The sequence below is a fragment of the Mixophyes fleayi genome, chromosome 1 (assembly GCF_038048845.1).
Source record: "Mixophyes fleayi isolate aMixFle1 chromosome 1, aMixFle1.hap1, whole genome shotgun sequence".
Classification (NCBI taxonomy): Eukaryota; Metazoa; Chordata; class Amphibia; order Anura; family Limnodynastidae; genus Mixophyes; species Mixophyes fleayi.
The window spans coordinates 135,896,667-135,915,217 of NC_134402.1; the positions used below are offsets into that span (position 1 = coordinate 135,896,667).

The 18,551-nt window shown below is 38.6% G+C and overlaps 1 protein-coding gene across 1 annotated transcript; it reads right to left on the reverse strand.

The window, feature by feature from the left end:
• Positions 1-12,962: 12,962 nt before the first annotated feature.
• RPL34 (ribosomal protein L34) lies at positions 12,963-18,082 on the reverse strand. The gene is made up of 5 exons (XM_075200716.1): positions 18,048-18,082; positions 16,655-16,728; positions 16,471-16,570; positions 16,084-16,187; positions 12,963-13,094 (listed from the first exon to the last, which is right to left on the reverse strand). The coding sequence occupies exons 2-5, from the start codon at positions 16,717-16,719 to the stop codon at positions 13,010-13,012; spliced, it is 354 nt and encodes a 117-aa protein (XP_075056817.1). The 5' UTR covers positions 16,720-16,728; positions 18,048-18,082; the 3' UTR covers positions 12,963-13,009.
• Between the last annotated feature and the right edge of the window lie 469 nt (positions 18,083-18,551).

Here is an 18,551-nt window from a genome sequence, read left to right on the forward strand (position 1 = left end):
AACTTTTTTCAGATGTTTTTGTAAACTAAAACAGTATAGGTATTTCTAAATTGCTGATTACAGTGTTGTATATCATTTTTCACATCATGTCACAAGTCTGAATATAAGCATTCAATAACAGCAAATAAATTGTAAAAATAATTGTATTAGAATTGTAAAAGTAATTGTATTAGAATCAATATCTTTATTGTCCATTATTCTGCTGAATGCTTGAGTATTTAGGTGGAACTCTCAAAAACAACTAAAGATGCAGTAAATCACTGCAGCAAAAATACTAGAATAAAAAAAGAACAAGTTTTGAGTGTTCTTAAGAGTATCTGCTACTTAAACAAAACTCTTGGTGACATCATGAATGCAGAAATTTCTGCCTACAACAGTCGGGGCCGGACCCGTTAGGCAATTTAAGGAGGGCAGTCCGCCTTCAGTCCCCTTTCTTTTTAAATATCCTGTTGAGGCCATCACTCGTTCTGAGTTCTACACCCATTGTCAGCTCCAGTAATTATTTTCTGTCCCCCAACCTCAAGTAATTACTAATTTTATCTAAGTTCAGTTTCAATCAGTTATCACTTGTAAATCTTGAAGGTCAGCTAATCAGGCACTAATAATTGATGTCAGGACATTAGTGCCTGGTTTAAAGAACAGATACATTTGAGTACCTGTTGTTGAAATTAAATAATTGGATGAAGGTGGTAATCAATAATTTCTGTATACTACAATCAGTTGCAATGCGATTAATACGCAACGTAATTACACAGGTCTGCAAAAAAAAAATTTTTGGACAGCTGTTTTGGTTTAGTTGACTGATTCTTACGTTTTTTTGGTGCGCTGAAGCCAAAAATGACAACCGTTTTGTCCTGGGACGTCAGGTTTTCGAACAAACGGGTGGTCATCGTTTAAAAAAATCTCTTAACGCAAATATTTTATTTACATGAAAAATATTAACTCATTTGCACAGATGACGACAAAATTAACACCACACTCAAGTAGATTGCTTGTAAAATCGTCTTTTTTTAAACTCTAAACTTCTTTTTGAGCTTTTCCTCTTGTATGTGGCTTCTGGGAGATCCCTGTACAACATCCAGCAGTAGTCAGCCATCATCGTAACACTCCATTTCCCTTGATACCTTCTTTCCATTTCTTTTATATCTTGATGGAAATGTTCTCCCTGCTCTTCACTCACTGCTCCCAAATTTTCAGGAAAGTAGTCAAGGTGTGAGTTGAGAAAATGGACTTTTAAGCTCATGGAGCAACCAAGCTTGTGGAACGCTTTCAACATTGTTTCCACCATTTCTTTGTAATTTGGGTCCTGTTGGTTTCCCAAAAAGTTTTTTATGACCACAGTAAAGGCAACCCACGCTTCTTTTGGAGTTGGAGTCATTGAACTGATGAAGTCTTTGTCGGATATGAGTTTTCTAATATCCGGGCAAACAAAAACCCCCTCGTTCAGTTTTGCCTCCGTTAAACCTGGAAACTTGGATCCCAAGTACTTGAAGCATTCGCTATCTTTGGGAAGTGCCTTAACAAATTGCTTCATTAATCCTAATTTTATATGAAGTGGTGGTAATAAAACCTTCTCAGGGGGTACCAATATATCTCTGAGAACATTCTTTTTACCAACAACTAGACTTCTTGGTGGCCAATTTTTTTGCATCCAGTGATTTTGTCGGTCTCCACTGTCCCATAAACATAGAAAACAAGGGTATTTGGTGTACCCAGCCTGTTGTCCCAGCAGCATACACAATACTTTTAAATCCCCACATACCAACCAGTTTTGGTTTTGATAACCCACTTTCTTGAGTACCAACTCCAAGTTCTCATAAGTCTCCTTCAAGTACACCGAATGAGCAACAGGAATGGACGCATAATGGGCACCATTGTGAAGTAAAACTGCTTTTAAGCTTCTTTTGGAAGAGTCAATGAAAAGCCTCCATTCAGAAGAATCATACTGAATGTGGAACTGAGCCATCAACCCCTCTAAATCAGAGCAAAACACCAAACAGCCCTCATGAAAAAAGTAAGACAGAAAGTCTTTTTCCCGATGTCTGTACCATGCAAAAGATGTACCTTCCATCAACAAATTTTTGCTTTTAAGTCTAGAACCAAGTAATTCAGCAGATTGCTTAGGTAGATCTAGGTCTCTCACCAAATCATTGAGTTCCTCTTGCGAGAAAAGTTTTGGTTCGTCAACTTTAACATCTGAAGAACTTGATCCATCTTCAGGCTGAGGTACAGTTCCATTCTCGTCAGGCAAATTGACTTCATCCAGGTCTGTAGGAGGGTCGGACACAGGGACGTCTTGACCATGGGGAATGGGACGAATGGCAGAAGGAATATTGGGATACGTGATGGTGCACTTACACTTTGAATTGTACCCCTTCACATCACAGGAACAAAAATAACAATCATCACTATGATTCTTCTGCTCGCGCCACATCATAGGAATTCCAAATCGAAAAACTTTTATCTTGCCTTTTGACCAAATACGAAGATCTTCGACGCACTGCTTACATACTTTATGAGGAGCCCAAACTTTATCTTGGTCACCAAGTTTTAATTTAAAATAAACGAAAGAAACTTTCTTAACAAAATCCGTAATATTCAACTGCTGCTTTTTCACCGTGAACTCTCCACATATGAAACAGGCGAATTTACACACTTTCTTGGAGGCATTGCACTAATTTTGAACCACACAGACAATAGCAGGATGACGACTGAAATGAAATACAAGATTGTGGAGGAATCAGAGAACAAGTTAATGCATGAAAGAACATGTCTGGACAGGCCCTAGCAAGCACAATCAACAATGCAGTGATCACCTTCAGGACCAATAAACATGTATTTTCATGTTTTTGGAAGCACTGGCAGTGAAAATAAATTTGTTTTTCCATGTTCAGTTTTTTTTCCCCAAGTATGATGAATTTGAAATCTATCGATTTCCAGCTACCTGTTAGACAAAGGCACATTTCGATTGTGAAAAAACCTGACGTCCCAGGAAAAAACGGTGGTCATTTTCGAATTCAGCGCACCAAAAAACATAAGAATCAGATAAAATTATGAAAACAGCTTTTTGGTTGCAGACCTGTGTTATTATTATTCTAGCAACAACCCTATTGGGGCAGGGAATGATGTGAGTGAGCGCTGGCGAATTAGTGGCGCTATATAAATAAACGATGATGATGATTTAAATATGTTTAACATATTTTCTATCTTTTAATATAAACTATAAAGTGCTAAAGAGGCTAATTAATGTTTACAACATTTAAATTACATATTTCATATTTATCATTCGGTTCGCAATTGCATGAGAACGTTTCCAGTATTAATTATGTAGTGTTCACACCTTACGAACGTTAGTTATAAATAATATCGCTTTTCATATACCAAATTTGCTGTTTGGTATATGAAAAGATATATTATTTATAACTAGCGTTCACAATGTGCAAACGCTACATAAATAATCAATAGTGGTCCAGAGATGTCATAAAAGAACCGGTTTAAACAGATCTAGAGGCGGAAGCCTGAGGAAGTACACCTGGCCATTTCAAGGAACAACGGTCACAGGAATCAATGAATGGAACGTCGAGTTCTTGGGAGGACATGACCCTTCTTTCCTTTATTGGTACAAATGGTAATGACAAGTAATTGGAATAGACATCCCTAGCGTGTCCCTTCATCACACATTTTCCCCTCCCCCCTCTGCATCACAATGCCCCCAACGCAGCACACCGCCCCTCTCCCCTGTACATCGTACTTTCCTTACCTGAGACTTGTCTTTGGGCTGCTGCTCCTCACTGACATTGTCGGGACGTGATGATGATATCACACCCAACAGTCAATGAGGGGTGGAGGAGTGGACAAAGCGGAGAGGAGAGACGGGAGAGGGGAGGGGGGAATGGAGAAGGGAAAAACAGGAAACAGGAGAGAGAAAATGGAGGGACAATGCATCCCATCGGCATATCCAAGTAGATATATATATAAAAACTAGGCAATTGGCAAAAATCATCCAGAACTTCACCAGCACTTTTAATGCTTTCAGTTTAATTGTGGTGCTTATGTAATGCGATCCGCAGATCTTGGCATTTTGCCTCCTCATACCTGAGCAGCTATCCCAGCAATCATAGTTAATTGTTGTTTATTTGAAGACAGATCTGTTGCCAATATGTAGTACAGTTAATGGTGTATGCACTGTTCCTTGAAACAGATGTAAAACAGCTTTTAATGTATATCGTGAACATAGAGAACTTACAGTTATAAGGGTTAACCCATCACACAATTGTATGAAATAAGGCCTAAATAATAACTGCAGTGTAAATATGGTATAACAAATGAATCCATTGATAAATTTTATCTACTAAAGTAGATAATGTGAAGCCAGAAAGTCTTTGTGTTTTCGGTTGCCACCTGTAGCAACTTCAAAGGCTCCTGCTGTGAGTTATATCCTGGCCTACGATTGAGTTTTGACACCTGAATAGACTTTTAGGAACCACTCAGCATAGTGTCTGGCTCAAGGGGACCATGTGCTGACTTGGCTATAGTTTGTATAGACAAAAATAATTCAGTTTTCAAATATGCCACTTAAAAACAATAAAAATAGTGATCAAACACATATTCTTCAATAGCGTGTTGAAGGGCAGCTCATATGTCAAATTAATAATTCTGCCTGACAGAGAAGTTGAGGAAATGCCCTGTACCTAGGCCTGTTTGGTATCAATAGATGGGTAAATTCATAGGGGATCTATTAATAATAAAATTGGGTCTGTTTGACAGTCCACAGAAAAGTTAGGTCACATAGTAGAATTGGGTATTAAATCAGGGAACATGCAAATGGTGATAGTAAAAAGTGTCACAGACCACAACCCCCCCTTGAGGTGGGGAAGGATGTAAAGGTGTCTTTAAAAAGCTGTAGCCAGTTACAAAAAATTGTCAGTTTCTTGGGTATCAATCTAATTGAAGGACTGTCCATCTTTTTTGCCTACCCCCAGGCATACAGATTATTGTGCTTTTATTCCATTTATTTATATAACGGTTTCATTTTTTATTTATGTCAAATCTTTATCGAACTGTTTTTTATTATCTGTAAGCATTATACCTTTTTGTATGTTAAATCTAACAATTTAATAGTTCTGTCCTTATTGCTCTAAAGGAATCCATTGCCCGTTTAGAAGAGAGAGATTGCTTGGCTGGGGTTAACTATTTAGAAACAAGAGTGTGAAGGGTTAACTGTTTAGCTACCAGAGCAGAGTCTGTGCAATAGGATAATTGAGTCATAAGTTTGCTACGGGCTTTATACGTAGCTGGTGGCAGTTTGTGGAGAGGTGTGGAAGCATGTGTGTGTGTTGGGAAAGAGATCAGTAAATCTGTAGCCTTAAAGAAATAAATGAGTGTGAGATTTGGGGTGGAATCTTGTGTGTTCCGTTACAGTAAGCTTCCAAGTCACGAGTGCACAGAGGGCTGTTTGTAACAGATAAAGGGGTTCAGGAGCAGTTTCCTGACAAAATAGAGATGACATATTGTATGGCTGTTGCAATATATGATAAGATATCAAATTGGGGAGTAGCCAGAGGGGCCTATCTCTGACAATGTAACTCACTTGCAGTGCTATATTGTTGGATCAAACAGCCAACTTGAAACTTACAATGTAACATGTAAAAAGGTCTTCACCGAATGCATACTTTAAAACTGTCCAGATTCTAATACAATATCAGCACACAAATGCGCAAAACTGCACAAAGGAACCTAGTGAAAACTAAAACAGCTGTCTATTTTTTAGGAAAGTATGTGCATCATACTCAGGGGCATATTTAAGATGTATCGCAAAATATGAAAGTTAGTTTTCAATCCTCCTCACATTGCTAAGAATTGAACTAAATTTCATATTTATTTAAAAACCTTTACACGAACAGCAGTTCCGAAAAACTGCTGATCCTGTGAAGTGCAAAACTCACCTTTCACTTGGCTCTTCTCTTCCCATGCGATGCCGACTGCAATGACGTATCCTCTTTACAATCCCTGTGCGCATGCGCCCACCGAAAACCTCAGGCATGTGCACAGAGATCCTGGACTGCAAGAAGGTGAGTCATGTGACAGGGAGGGATCACATGATTCCTCCACACATGCACTGAGCAGCTCTGCTCTTCAGACCAGAGCTGTCTTTAGTGAAAGATTTCAATTATGTTAATGTATGTCAGCTGGCGTACATTAATATTAATGAAAACTTAATTTCGTCCATTGGTAAATAGCGTTACTGAACACTCCCCATACACTGTTATGGGGAGTGCTCAGTAAAACAAAGAGCGATGCAAAGCAGCTGCTTCGATACTGTGATAATAAATCTGAATTTTGCGGTTAATCCCGGAAAACAGAGGTTTTCTGAGATTTAAGTGGGAATTTATGTTTGATAAATAGGCCCCTTAAGGCCTATGTATACACATCTACATTTCCTAAAAAAAACAAAAACATCCCTTGCTTCCTCAAGAAGAGTTAGTTACACAATGCAATGATCACATGGATGACTTCCCCGGCTTCAAATCATTGCTCTGATTTCGGGTGAGAAAACAACAGAACGAATGTTCAGAAGTCAAAAGGTGCAGTGTGTAACCATGGCAACTCACATGCTACTTAAGGGAGTGCTTGCGCTCCACCGTGGAACACACATGCTACAGAGCAGATTAGATGCCTTCTAGTATGTCACTTTAATGTGTCCGTGCCTTGTTATATGAGTAATGCATGTGCCGCAGTGATCAGAGAAGCAGTCTTTGTGGGTGCGATAGTAGTGTCTCTACCGATATGTTGTTATAGAGCTGGTTGCGTCCAGTGTGTTATTGCCAGGATTAAAAGTTGTTTTTTTTATGCTGTGTCTGATGTGCATACATACCCTGGACACGTAACTCCCAGGGCGCAGCCAGAGTCACAGAGAGGTATGGCTCACACCCATGTGTGACCTAGTATAAGTACTGCAGGTGGGAGTAGCAGTATAAGGTAGGAGCAGACATCATGGTGTCCTCTGGTTCCAAGTACTTGCTGATCATCATGTCTCTGGCACTATGTGCGTGCTTTCTCTTGCCCAAAATGTTTGGAGGAGGCAGCGTAAGGGACACTAGCAAGCGAGACACTCGAAGGATGCCTCCTCCAATGCATGGCCGATCACACAGAGGTATCCAATGGTTTGTTGATAAAGTGCAATATGACATGGTCTGACTAACTCAATACTTGCATACCTTTCAATCGGGATTTTTAAGGAACATTCCGATTCATGTGTCACAAAATAGAGACTTCTCCATTGTTTAATATACCCAGCAAGTATGGAGGGTTCCTTTATACTTTGAGCAGTTATTTAAAGTAAACAAAAGGTTTGTTTGTAAATGCAAAAGCTCACTGGCTTATCTTTGGCAAAACACAGTGGTTTATTTCAGCTCATATTGTGTGTGTGTGTATGTAAAAAATTTTGTGGCAAAGGGAGTAGTTTGCCACAGGCTTCTAAATGAGGAGTTATTTATATAGCTGCCAATCTGCAGACGAAGGCTGCAAACAGAGTTACACATTTGTACATTAATGCACTTAAGTTAAAGAGATACAGGTGGAGGACCTGTGTGACAAAATTGTAACAATTTAACTTACATATGTTGAAGTGTTTTAAAATAAACTCTTTCCACAGTTAGCAGCAGACTAACAAGGTTTGTCTGTAATGAAGAGTAATTACAAATCATCAAGCCGGGAGTGTCACCTGTCCATCAAGCTAGGGCTGTGGGAGGAGTGTAAAGTATTTAAACCTCTCTTTCTTTTATGTGTGTGACCAACACCAGAGAGTGGCTGGTGTCTAATATATAAATATATACATATATATATATATATATATATATATATACACACGGCGCATTGTTAATCCCTCCTTAAGTACCATCCTCTCTCCACCAACCTTCCATAGGAATTTCTTACCTTTCCAACAATACCTAATAATTTATTTCAACGTTTCTGAAGATTTAAAACGCATACTTTGCTGCCACAGCCTCCCCCCATTGTTTTCATGCAGTGACATGCAAATGTACTAGCAAAAATAAACTCAACATTAGGTAGGGTCAGATTTGTTTTTTTTACCAATTGTGCAGATACGTGGTTCCCAAATCACTCAGACACGGTATTAAGAGGAAAAATAGAAAAATGATTTATTCTGCAGAACAGGATTAAATACAGCACAGCTCCCTTAACGATAGCAGCTCCAACAAGTGATATCAGTTCAAATAAATCCAGTGGGATATGTTCCACAGAGAATCTCTGGCAGAGCATCACCTCTTAGCCAAAATCAATCACACACATGTCCAGCTCCCAGGGTAGCCTCTTTTATCCCCTCCTAATCCAACCTTGGGAACTGCCTGCCCAGGGGAGTTGCAAAAGGTCTTGATTGGTGGGCTTCTCACACTACCCAGCTCCACCCCCTACCTCCCCAGGTGTCCTCTGCTGGGTCCAGCTCCTGGCTGACTGTGGAGCTCACTAGTGGACAATAGGGAGCAAATAGAAGGAACAATGGTACCTTATTCATTCAACTCCTGATGGTTAGGGTGGAATTTAAACCCTGAAGTGCTTTTCCATGGAGATGTCACATTTCTATACAATAACCTTTATATTGAGACAGTGTTCTGATTACAAACCAAATCTAAGCCACACCCCATAACAATGGACATTTGAGACGAGTGGTAATACCTTAGCTAACACAAGCAAAATGACTTCTGCTGTCCTGTTATTTTCAAATAATATGGCAATATTCTTTCTATTTCTAATGCATACAATATTGCAATTAATAGCAAGGGCAAAATGTACCAAATAACTTGAACTAATAATACACAGATGCTCTGGTTTATACACAGAGCGGGCCAAGCATTAAAATGTACATTAAACAGTGAGAAATGGGGGATGAATAAAAAGTTCTCAGTCCAGTAGCACCCATTCCCTCACACCAATACTTACACAACTCTATAGTCAAGTAGAAAGGACTGCACTACCTAGTATGATTGTGAACCTCTTACTATGTCACTGGTTGTTGGATAACAGCAAATTGTGTTAACTGCTCTGCTAATCATCTTAGAGTTGGATGAAGTCTTTCCTATCAAATCTGTGGGTTTTTTTCATATCAGGACTTAATTACCTAGTTCTCACAAAGCCCTACAAGCGGATATTCACTATATGGAAAAAAGTATTTGGACGCTTGAACATTACACCAACAGGGACTGTAATGACATTGTATTCAAATACATATACTTTAATAAGGAGTTGGTCCCCCTTTTGCAGTGATAACAGCTTCCACTCTTCTTGGAAGGCTTTCCACAAGATGTTGGGAGTGTTTCTGTGGGAATTTGTGCCCATTCATTCTGTAGAGCATTTATGAGGTCAGGCACTGATGTTGGACGAGAAGGCCAGACTCTCACTCTCCGTTCCAGTTCATCCCAAATGTGTTTAATGGAGTTGATGTCACATGTTCTGTGCGGTCCAGTCAAGTTCTTCCACACCGAACTCAAACCATGTCATTGTAGTCCTTGCTTTGTGCAGTCGTGCCGGAAGAGAAAATGGCCTTCCCCAAACTGTAACCACAGAGTTGTGTCGAATCTAAATCAGATTGTTCACCTGTAAGTGTCAGTTTATCAGTTATGAGCTCATCAGCTGGAGAGAATTAAATACACTGTATGGTTTGCGTGTACAATTAGCTCTGCTTTATTAGTTACAAGTCCATATCTATATAGCACAAAAGCACGTATTACAGAGAACTACGCCCCAAAAGGTTTTAACCACTCATGCTCCCTTTAAACAGATTTTTCTACATTCTCACACAGGAATACTCCCCAGGGGGTAGTTATTTTATGTCCATCTGCTATATCCAAGGTTATAGGCATAGTTCTTTGTAAGTAATGAATAACTCCTACAAACTAAAACAGTATCTAAGCTGTCTTTAATCTAAGAGAACAAAATGGCTATAAGGCAACAAGATGGCGTCAGCTTAGCAAAATCATATTTCTCAGTTGGAAGCATAACGTTGCCCAAAATGACTTGGTATGCCTAAACATTAAGACTGCCCTTCCCTGGAGATAAGGAGTCTAGCCCGAACCCTTAAAAAAACCCAGCCCCATACCATTATCCCTCCTCCACCAAACTTCACGTTTGGTATAACATTCTCCCGGCACCCTCCAAAACTAGACTCCCTCACTTGACTGCTCCACAGTCCAGTGTCTATGTGCTTTACACCACTCCATCCAATGCTTGGTACTGGTCTTGGTGATGTGAGGCTTCCATGCAATTGCTCAGCTATGGAAACCCAAACACTTCCACTTTCTAATAATATCACTTACATTTGACCGTGGAATATCCAGCAGGAATGAAATTTCATGAACCGTCTTATTGCAAAGGTAGCATCCTATCACTATACTACGCTTAAAGTCACTGAGCTTTTCAGAACGACCCCTTTTTATCACAAAGGTTTGCAAATGGAAACTGCATGGCTAGGTGCTTGATTTTATACACCTGGCAATGGTTCTGACTGAAACACATCAATTCAATAATAGGTTTGGCCAAATTCTTTTGCCCATATAGTGTATCTAATCTCATGCGACCACCATTAATACATTTTACTTGTTCATTAATTTTTTTCAACCAAAAATAATCCATGTGTGAAAGTACACTACTATTTCTTCCTCATCAATAAGTAATTTGAGCCAATCACTGCAAGTCCATTTCATTATTTGACCATCAGCAGAATCTTTAGCAGTTCAGTCAGGAGCATCTAGGTTTGTGTTAATACAAAGTGTTGTTGCTCAGTCTGAAAACGGTTCTAAAGACATTTCCAAGCATGTGATGCCCATCATTCTACAGTGAGGAAGATTTACAAAAGGGAGAAATAAATACTCACTGTGGTTTAAGTGGGCCAGTATACCATATCAGCACTTAGCCCCACTGCTCATCACAGATCAGGCACAGCAGCAGTATCATGCAATCTTCCAGCTCTGTGTATTATTCATACAGGCACAAGTCTGCTGACAATATCTATTTGATGCAGAGTTAGTGTTCATTCAAAGAAACAGCGCTGACATGTGCATCAATGAGGATATTTTCCAATATACTATAGTGGAAGATATCAGCAGAGATACACCTATTAAGGGTGTTTCTTAAGAGTGAATACAACTGCACCACATATTGTCAGCAGATCTGTACTTGTTACAAATGTATCATCTTTCATTCACACAACTTTATTAATTGTTCCACATCAGCAGCTGCCAGCACTTATGTAATCATATCCTGAACTTCTAGATACAAAAGTAACTATGGAACAGCTGTAGCAGTGTCTGTTCTGTCAGAATCATGGAGTTCACATGCATAATACCTGTTGCTGAACTGGTATGTAGGTTGCACAAGGTGTATGGCAGGTCTGTGTGCCATTTATTCAAGCGAAATGATGGATTTTAAATGCATTTCCCATAATGGCTTCCTACTGCAGAGTGATCTCCATACAATCTTGCTGCTGGTATCACAGGAACACTTTCTGCATGTGACTACATATTGTGATGGTGGTACACTGTTGCTAGCTAATGGAATCCACTAGCAAAGGTATCTGCAAATGGGAAGTTTGAACTCCAGATACTGCAGTGCTTGGTACTGTCATTGAACATTAAAAGGGACTCATAGGATTGTTTATATTTCTTTTTACATTACAAAGAGGCTTGTTTTTCAGCAGTTTAGCATTTGTCATTAATGCAAATTCCATCAACCTGTATTTCATTTTTTTGGACCTGTTAACACAATTACATGTATAGATTATTTAATTTCTATAGGCAAGACATTATGTCTGAATGCAGATAGTGTTAACACTTATCTATTCCCCATTTTGTTCCTTTGGATAGCCAACAGAATGGCCAGTGTGCTCTCAGGACAGCTTGTGCTCTCTGCTTTGTAATTCAGCTTCTTTTGTGCATGTGTTAAAATAAAATGTCTCATCACAACTGAGTGCTCTCCGAAACACTTCAATTATTGTCACGTGAACGGGAAAGTGTGAGATTCTTATTATAAACATAAGGGCAGTATATACCTTGAGATTGACCTAAGAAAAAAATTCCGCAAGTAATTACCGTATTAACGCTAAGATTTTTCGAGCGCTCGTTTGTTAGCGTTAACGCTAACAATTGAATACGTCCCTAAGAGTCAAAAGATACCAACTGATGTAGATATGAAACACAAACATGGGTATTCTCATAATGACAACCCATACTATATATGTAATTGAGATTAGACTAAAGCATGTGGGGGTCTTAGGGAGCCCCTGGCTATTCACTTAATATTTCAATACTGTGACTTCTAAACTACCATAATGAGAGTGTGAAACAGATATCCATCTCTCTGTACATATATGTGTATATATTACTAGGCATCAGAATTGATTCCTATAACACCACCTCTCCAATTCATACTGTAACATTCCTTAAGGCACAATGCCGCACTGATCCCACACAATTGGGCTACTTCAATTCTGCACAATGTCCTTATAGAACTTCGCAGAATGTTTAGTACCCAAAACATTACGGATTTTTCATTGCACCTCAGAGGTGCCAGCATATTAGTGATGTTTCAAGTATAACCTGGAAGTGTATGCCATGGGACCTTGAGATGATTTGAATCCCCTCTCCCCAATGTGCTCTAACATACTTCAGTGTGAACATGGTAAGTGCTCCAGTATAGGAATCATGTATGTGATCAAACTGCATACACAAGTCCTGACTCAAGAAAATATCAGGGTTTGCTTAATATATTTAGGATCCCATTTACATCTAATTTGGGTTAAATCCACAAAACCCTCTTTCAGTCTTTAGATTTTCCATTCTTTACAAATAGGTGTGAATATATCTCAAAGTACACAGTACTGAATAACATGCATTATTTGTTTAAACAGGTTTTTTTTTTGGTTGGCAAAAAAATTACTGGCCAGAGAACAAGATACAACAGAAATATTTATTTTGATGTGAGCAATACAAACATGTTACTTTGTCTTCTGGCTCTGTGCTTGAGCCTTCAGCACCTTTATGACAATTTTTTGCTCCTCAATTAAGAATGCCCGCTTGATCCTGCAGAAAAGAATTGAAATGTCAAACTCAACCAAAATCTGAGAAGTATTTATTTTAAAATCATAAATCGGCCCACAACTATTTAACCGGTAATTAATTTTGTTGTACAATTTAATGCTAGGGGAAGAAAACGACCTGAAAATATCGAGATGTACACTTATGACCAAATAACTATTTATTGCATTTCCAGCCCCAAAAAACAAAAAAATAAAACACCAAAAAACCCTTCCCTCCTATCTATGGCTAAACTACTCCGCCAAATACCTAAGCACATAATGTGCATCTCCTGCTCCTTTTTGGCAATACTGTTGACTGCTCTAACACCCCCAAATTCTATGTAAACCATCTTTGCAGGATTGTCCTTTCACCCAACAGTATGACATACAAACTTTCGCTACAGATACACAGCATATCAAAATACTTTAAGGTACATTTTCAACCAGTTTTTTTAGTTGTGCAAAAAAAAAAAAAGCAAAATGAAGAAGGGGTAACCACCCACTCTGCAGGCGAAACTGTAAGAGGTGGTAACTCAAAACAGGTGGAAACCAACTGAAGAGAACCAGTGCAACAAAAAACTAATCTCTAGAAATTTTAATAAGAACATCACATTACAACATTTAAGAAAAGATGTATTCAAATATTTTCATTTAGAAAACAAATAGTTTATTGTTCTACAGCATCACATGATTTAGCGAGCAGCATTAATTCTAGTTTGTATGCTTAACAAACACTGTGGAAATAGGTTTAATTTAGAAATCTTATGCTGTTCTTTGAGATTTATATAACATGCTACATTATATATACACACACACAAACGAGTCACGGCTTCCTGTAAATGTTTGCTGAGCAGGGGTAAATGGTTTAGGTATTGATGATGTGAAATATTTATAGATTTATCTGTTGAATGCATATAAACCTTGATGGGAAGAAATAAAACAAGCTACCAGACTGCAGACACAACTGAGACACTTGTATATTAGGGATTAAGTGTAGTATATTATGATAGTGTGTACATTAGTTAAAAAGAAAGTCTCGTTATTTAGTGATCAAATATTTTTAAAATATGTTCTCACTCCCTAGAGACACTCAAGTAGAGAACAGCTTTAGTATTGAAAAAAACAACCCCCCCCCCAAAAAAAACCAATGCATTTTATCCATCCTAGCGCATTTCATGAAAACAGCACATAAGCAAATTTTACATTAGCAGGTTTTATTAGTTTTCTTAGTATACATTATTCTGACTTGAGTTTAGTTATTCACAGCAATAGTACTTTTTTTTTACATGAAATTAACCAATAATCTGCACCCTGTGCAAACTGATGTAAGCATATACAGTGTAGGGGCGTATTCAATTGTGAGCGTTAACGCTGAAAAACGAGCGCTCGAAAAATATTAACGCGAGCAAAAAGCGTTAATACGGTAGTTTACTCGCAGCTCAGGGAGCAGCGAGCTGAAATTCCGCGAGTAATTACAATATTAACGCGAAGATTTTTCGAGCGCTCGTTTGTTAGCGCTAACAATTGAATACGCCCCTAAGAGTCAAAAGGGCCTAAACCATAAGGGTGACAACAAATATGTCAAAAAACAATTATATACAATTTAAGATATTTCCTCCACATGTCCTAACCATTAATTCCCATGACTCAATCAAACCAGTCAACGGTGCAAATACTCCCAAACTCTTAGGGGCATAATTAGCTTTTGGATTCGCGGTAACGCGCGTTACCGCGAAAAGTGCGCGTTCTTGCGGGTATTACGGTACCGCATTAACGCGAATTTTCGTTCGCAACCCTATGGGCTGCGAACGAAAATCCACGTTATTGCGGTACCGTGTATTACATTTCGCGGCTGTTCCTGCGCGTTGCCGCGAATCCAAAAGCTAATTGAATATGCCCCTTAAGGTGAAACACAACTTTAACCTAATGACTAGTAGGCCACCAAAAACAATACAACAAACCACCTTTCAAGGAAGCAAACATCAGTGTAACAGAAAACTGAGCGTCACCATTCCACTTTGTGAACTATGGGGCATATTCAAGTTTCCGCTGCGGAAAAACTATTACCAGTAATAGTAAGCTGGATTTCAGCTCGCGGCTCCCTTATACCAGTATTTACGTGCACGATCACCGTAATGGCGGGAATAGTGCATATGGCGGGTTAATTTTAGCTATAACGCCAACAATTGAATATGCCCCTTAGTGTTTAATTCATCTCAGTTGGTGAAGAGTTTAAGATCCTCTTTTTAAAACCAGTTGTGTTCCATTCAATGCCTAAATAAAGTGCAAAATATCCACCTGTGCATACAAGCTTTAAAGCAGAGGATGGAGGAACACTTCACTATGAAACTACTATAGACCAAGTACATATCTGTAACAGAATAGCCAAGTTCTAGAGACTGCAGAATAAAATTCCTATTAATCATGTAGTGCGGCAAATCAGTGTAATCTAGCATGTTTTTATCTATCATTCAAAACTGGACAATAGTTTTTTACCTAAAACACGGTGAATATCTTAAACTTATGAAGTGCACATTACACAAATTTCCAATTCACTAGGAACCAGTGACATCACTGAGTCAGTGAACCGCCTCAAAACTTCTAGTCCAGTATGCCAATACCCAATAACTATACTCATACCATTATCAACCAAAGACAAGGCTAAAGCAAGAGACAAGTATGATCAGACACACGAACACTTATAGGCCTACATAGTAAACTTATAGCATTTTAGCCAGCATCAAGCTGGGAAGCTCATCCCATGACAAGCAATTTTGCCAGCAGGGCCGTTTGACACCTTCAAATGAAATTATTTTAAAAGTGTTTGCTGTTAAACTGCAATTATGTGTCTTTGGAGAATATTAGTTTCTCAGTATAAAAAAAAACCCCAAAAACTTAATTTTCCCTTTAGGGTCAGAATGACCAAGCAAAATGACGAAAAGGTTCAAACATAAAACTACACCGCATCATGGAAAAAAGATTAAACAAATTACCTGTCACGAACACATTTTGCACACATGGATCCACCATATGCTCTGCTGACATGTTTTTTTGTCTTAGACAGTCTCATGAGCACCTTGGGTCTGACTGCACGGATCTGTAAGGACATGAGCAAACAAATCATTTTATTTCTACCTCACTGGGATTTTAGAAGTTATATTTTTAATACAGTTATACTAAACCAATAAATTTTAACGGAATTAAAAGAAAAAAAAAAGAAGTAGTTTAAGCCTGGGCCAATGGTCCTAATTTGTAAACTTAATCTGGGTAACAGAATGAAACAAGTCAAGAATATCTGGTCCAGTCATTATCCTACATAGAAACATTTTTCGTGTTGTATAGTTAAATACAATCTGATTTTAAATGTAAATGGTACTTACACCACGGAGCCTTCCTGGACAGATGCCACATGCTGATTTGGGGGCCTTGCCGACTTTCTTGGTGTACAGGTAAACAATTCTGTTTCCTGGTGTCCGAGACCTACAAACAATACAACCCATAAGGTACTCTATATATACCATGAATATCTAAATATTACAAAGTAACATGTACTGATATACTCACAGACGGGTCTTGTTAGAGGTTGTGTTGTAGGACAGCCTACGACGGTATGTCAGGCGCTGAACCATTTTTTATATCTATTAGGGAACAAAACAAAGACAGCATTTAAACATCCATGTCAGAAACATATACTTTAAACACAAATGCTAATGCCCAATGTCAAAAGAGAAAAAATAATTCTCAAATACCAAATGCAGCACCTTAAAAAGATAGAGAACCAAGTACTGATCTCAAATACTTAGACTAACTTAAAAACAAATATCCAATGCATCTATGCTAAGGAAACGCTAGTACATTTCACTTCATTACAACACAGTAAAATAGTTTTCACTCTAGATGTAACAGCATTTATGAATTAAGTACAGCTAAACTAACCAATGCAAATGCACAGTCTGCAAAATAATTTGACAGTTTACCATCAAAAGAGTTCTAATCAACTTCCATCTCAATAAGCAAATTCATCAAAAGCAAATCTTGCAACACACTTCCAATAATACAAATTAAGAATATTTATATCAGATATGCAAGCCCAACTTTAACAGCATATATAATTATTCATCTACCAGAGCTCACAATGTTGGACTTTAACACAAAGGTAAAAAAAAAAGCTAAGAAATACATGAACCATAGTGTGCACATACTGATTGTCACATTAACTTTGGAAGTAACACAATCTAAATGGATATCACAAATCCAAGTCCTTCTGTATCAAACAGACAGACATAAGTTATTTAATAATTGCCATGGATTAAAACATATGCAAGATAAATTAAGCAGTTCCACAAAGTCAACACTACACTTGAAAATTAAAACAAATATGATCAATGAGTGACCAGAAAACTCTTCACTTCTGCAATTGGAAGCAATATTATAAATACTACCATAAACATATATGAATTTATAAAAGTGTGGAAGAGACTTGCTGACCCTTTGAAGCTATAATATACCAATTATCTCCACAATAAACAAAGTATAATCACTGTGTATCAGCATGTAATACCTTTATTACATACAATACACATTTTTAATATTCTGCTATTTTAATGATTTTAAGGGATGATTGGTGATTTGATGCTCTTTCTTGAGATAATCTCCGTTCTTCTTTTGAAGCTATTAGATCCCTACTAAATACGTGTAATCCCCCCCATCACAGATCCCCCGTTAGGTCCTATTCCTGGCTAGAAGGCAGCTGCCGGCATCAGGCCCGCAGACACTATCCAGGGCGGCCCTGCTCCCCCACTTCTACCTAAACACGTAATATAACCGTCAGCCGCTCAGAAACCGTCCCAGCAACTTCCCCGCTCCCTCCCCGGGCTTCGGAGACGACACGTACAACAGGATTGAGACAGATTCATTAAACAAGGCAAAGCAGCGATATACACAAGAACGGCCATACCTGGTGCCGCCGTAACCGGAAGAGGAAGGAAGGAGGGCGGGAAGGAGCTAAGCAGAGGAATTGCTACTGGCTCCGCCTACTTTGCCTTTGGAGCCACCGTTCTACGGGCGGAAGTGACAGCACCTACAGCGTACAGCGGGCGGAAGTGACAGCCCCTACAGCGCGCTGTAGGGCAGAAGTGACGTGCAGAGAGATTGTCAGTGGCTCAGCATGCCACTCTGCTTCTACAGAAGAGATGAAAGCCATGCATGCCTTAGAACAGGCCAGGGGCAGGTGTAACTAGTGGGTGATGGTGATAAACACTCAAACTAGTTTGTAATTAGAGGATTCTAAATGATTCACAGGCACTTATTGAGACTTTAGTAGTTGCTCAGGCATAGATTAGGATTTGCCAAGTGTGTTGAAGCAAACATTTAAAAAAGACAACTTCTTTTTTTGTACACATCGGGAAGTTGTTCCTGCTGTGTTACATTATTCAAGTTTAAATGATGCGTCGTAGCAATT

What these genes read in the sequence shown, in the direction of transcription:
- RPL34 (XM_075200716.1), bottom strand. Translation starts at nt 16,719, where the DNA reads ATGGTTCAGCGCCTGACATACCGTCGTAGGCTGTCCTACAACACAACC. An exon ending in ACCTCTAACAAGACCCGTCT is followed by an intron (nt 16,571 to 16,654) that starts GTGAGTATATCA and finishes TATTGTTTGTAG; the next exon opens with GTCTCGGACACCAGGAAACA. An exon ending in GCAAAATGTGTTCGTGACAG is followed by an intron (nt 13,095 to 16,083) that starts GTAATTTGTTTA and finishes TCTTTTCTGCAG; the next exon opens with GATCAAGCGGGCATTCTTAA.